The sequence below is a fragment of the Ischnura elegans genome, chromosome 9, assembly GCF_921293095.1.
Source record: "Ischnura elegans chromosome 9, ioIscEleg1.1, whole genome shotgun sequence".
NCBI classification, from domain to species: Eukaryota; Metazoa; Arthropoda; class Insecta; order Odonata; family Coenagrionidae; genus Ischnura; species Ischnura elegans.
Window position 1 is genome coordinate 56,559,229 of NC_060254.1, and position 3,363 is coordinate 56,562,591.

General features: G+C 45.3%; 1 protein-coding gene across 1 annotated transcript; it reads left to right on the forward strand.

The window, feature by feature from the left end:
* The first annotated feature begins 1,130 nt into the window (after positions 1–1,130).
* LOC124165557 (fork head domain-containing protein FD4-like) lies at positions 1,131–2,555 on the forward strand. The gene has a single exon (XM_046543010.1). The coding sequence runs from the start codon at positions 1,204–1,206 to the stop codon at positions 1,957–1,959; it is 756 nt and encodes a 251-aa protein (XP_046398966.1). The 5' UTR covers positions 1,131–1,203; the 3' UTR covers positions 1,960–2,555.
* Positions 2,556–3,363: the final 808 nt, after the last annotated feature.

The following is a 3,363-nucleotide window of genomic DNA, read 5'->3' on the forward strand; positions in this document are numbered from 1 at the left end:
AGGAAGAAACAATTGTCAGACGCAGTGGAGTAACCAGGAATTTAGTTCGGGGGGAGGATCAAAAATCAGAGGGGTGAATTTTGGATAAATATGGTACTAAGTAGAGCGTTTTAAACTAATTTTAACATTTTTTATAATCTAAAAAACATAATATTTTAAAGATATCTGTCGAAAATTCATGACTTTTCAATATTTTAATTTAATTTATGATGCAAATTAATTGTGTTATTATATTTCGGGGGGGAGGAAAGTGGTCCGGGCCAGCCAGGAATTTAGTTCGGGAGGGTCCAAAACCAGTGGGGGAAATTTTTGAAAGACAGGGTACTAAGTAATGGGTTTTAAACTAATTTTAACATTTTTAATGATAAAAAACTTCATTTGTTAAAGAAATATTTTGTAAATTTATGATTTTTTAATATTTTGTTTTCTTTTATGAAGGAAAATAATTGTATTTTTATATTTCGGGGGGAGAGGGGGGTCCGGACCCCTGGATCCCCCCTGGCTACGCCACTGTTCCGGACCCCCCGAATCTCCCCCTCGCTGCACCACTGGTCTGATTTTACACAAGGTGCGATGATATTTCTGGTATGTGGCTCCCCTGGACGCACACATTTTTCATGTTCCGGTTAAGTATACCTAATACAGTAAAGATATCAGACGACTTTAAGTGATACGAAAAAACTGTCATTACTCTATATAAGAACTCAGAATTAATAAAAAGACGTATATCTGCATGTCGTACATCTTTCTAAAATCTGTTATTTAAATAAATGAGATTAGCTAATCACCAGGTTTGTCGACACATAATTGATAATTAAAGAATTTCTGCTTCACTCGGAAATTTTGTGAAAATTACCATGTTTTGAGCTACAAAAGATGCCTGAATGCGAAACCAGGCAAGCTTAAATATTTATCGAAATGCTGTTCATCCCAGTGGGTGCTTTACTGCCTTGGGCGAGCGTCGGGCGTGAAAATGGCGCTGGGATAGAGGCCATTGGCCAATGGGCACACGGCCACGCCCCCTTTTGAAGGAGCGCCGCCCCCTAACAATTCACGCCCTCTTTTTAGCCACGCCCACCGCCTCCGCGAAGCTCCCTCCTGTCCTCGGCAGAGCGCAGTGCGGGCCGCAGTTTGGCCCCAGAAGGGCGTTTGTTCGCCACCTGTTGTTTGCATGGACAACGAGGGCGGCTGAGGCTGGCGGAGATGCCTCGGCCGAGCCGGGAGTCGTACGGCGACCAGAAGCCTCCGTACTCGTACATCTCCCTGACGGCGATGGCCATCTGGAGCAGCCCGGAGAAGATGCTGCCGCTCTCCGACATCTACAAATTCATCACGGACCGCTTCCCCTACTACCGCAAGAACACGCAGCGGTGGCAGAACTCCCTGCGTCACAACCTCTCATTCAACGACTGCTTCATCAAGATCCCGCGGAGACCCGACCGGCCCGGTAAAGGCGCCTACTGGGCCCTGCACCCAGCGGCCATCGACATGTTCGAGAACGGCTCCCTGCTGCGGCGAAGGAAGCGGTTCAAGTTGCCCAAGGAGGAGAAGGCAAAGCTGGAGGCTGGGTTGGTGTGCGGCACGTCCCTGCCCCCGCCGCCCCCGACCACCACCCCCAAGGCCTCCTTCAGCATCGAGAGCATCATGGCGAGGGACGGTCCCAGGCCCCAGCTGCCGCCCCCGATGATGCCGCAGTTCCTCCCCCCGCACTTCCTCCTGCCCCCAGCGGCGCCACTGCCTCCGACGCCGCCTCTGCCCTGGCCGGGGGAAGAGCGTAGGGCGGCCGCCGCAGCCGCGGCAGCATTCTTCGCACTCTCGCACCCGGCACTGTACGCAGCCGCGCTGGCTGCCGCCGCGCTCTCCTCCGCCGCACCCGGAGGGACGATGGTCCCCGGCCACAGGGCTATCGCCCCTCCGCCCCCTTCGCCCCCTGGAGGCCACGGCGATTGGGCCGCGTGACGACGTGAGTTTGGGCCTCTGGGGAAGAAATTTGCCAGGGTTTTGTTGGGGGGGCTTTTTCCCCGCTAATAGACTCGAAAAAGTGGTTTCTTCCACTTTAATGTGCAATATGTTTTTCTGGTGGAATATATTTGATCGTTTATTTGGATTGAGAGATTGGGAACTCGAATAGTTAAATCCCGTTCACAGCAACTTTACTTCGCGTAAGTGGAATTAATACCATCTAGAGCTACCAGTGGAATATTATATCAATAAATGCTTCTTTGTATCAGTTGCCAAATTGATTTAGCAGAGCATCCAATAGTTCATATTACGGTCATTAGATAATTACTGTTTTCATAGCTATTGGTGGCTTGAGAGACGTATTTGATTTTTTTTCAATAGTTGACCATCATAAGTCCAGCTACGCCAAATTAAGTTGTCGCGAACCATCAGCCGCTCTTCTGAAGTCTTCTAATGCATAATTACGCCAAGTTAAGTTAAGCTAAATTGTTATGAGGGCGGCCTAAGTATAAGCAGAGTGAGCGTTCGTTTGCTCGGAAAATAAAAGCTGAGAACCCACACAATTCAAAACACCTGAACGTCAGAATTATAAATGGAAACGCAAAAAGCTAGCAAATTAAACACTTGATAATTAGAATTGATTAATACCCAGGTACCTCTGATTCTTCGTGAATGCTGAATTTAATAAGGATTAAGTAATTCGGAAAAACTGGGAAAAGAAAATCCAATTCGCCCGTTCCACACTAGCACTTTATTTCAAATATAGTGTAAACACTAATATTTATTGCCAAATACAAAGAGTGTTATTTTTAAATTTTTACCTTGACTATAACATAAATATTTTAATCATAGTCGATTATAAAGAGTCATCATTGAAAGTGCAAAGTAAATTTTCTTTTCCTATATCGTGAATCCAAAAAGTAAAACGATAAATAAAAAAGATAAATAACGTTCGATAGAAATCTAGTAAATTAACGCTACCTTGGGAACCAGCCAATCAGACCAATCAGGAAACTGGGAATCAATCCCGCTTAAAAGTTGTCAATTGCTCTTTGATTTATATATACTCATATTTCCTCCGAGAATAAGGGCTGAGAGACGTGAGGAACTGGAAACGTTTTCCATTTAAATCAGAGTCGGACTCCGTTCAAATAACATTCGCGGCCAGTGGGGTAGCCAGGAATTTCGTTCCGGGGAGGGGGGGGGGAGTTCAAAACCAGGGTGGGAAATTAAAAAAAAACACAAGGTGCTAAGTAGAGGGTTTTAAACTAATTTTAACACTTCTCATAATCGAAAAAGCTTTATTTGTCCAAGAAATCTTATGTAAAGTCATGATTTTTCATATTTTGTTTTCTTTTAAGAAGGAAAGTTTTTTTTTAAATATTTCATATTTCGGGGGGG

What these genes read in the sequence shown, in the direction of transcription:
- LOC124165557 (XM_046543010.1), top strand. Translation starts at nt 1,204, where the DNA reads ATGCCTCGGCCGAGCCGGGAGTCGTACGGCGACCAGAAGCCTCCGTAC.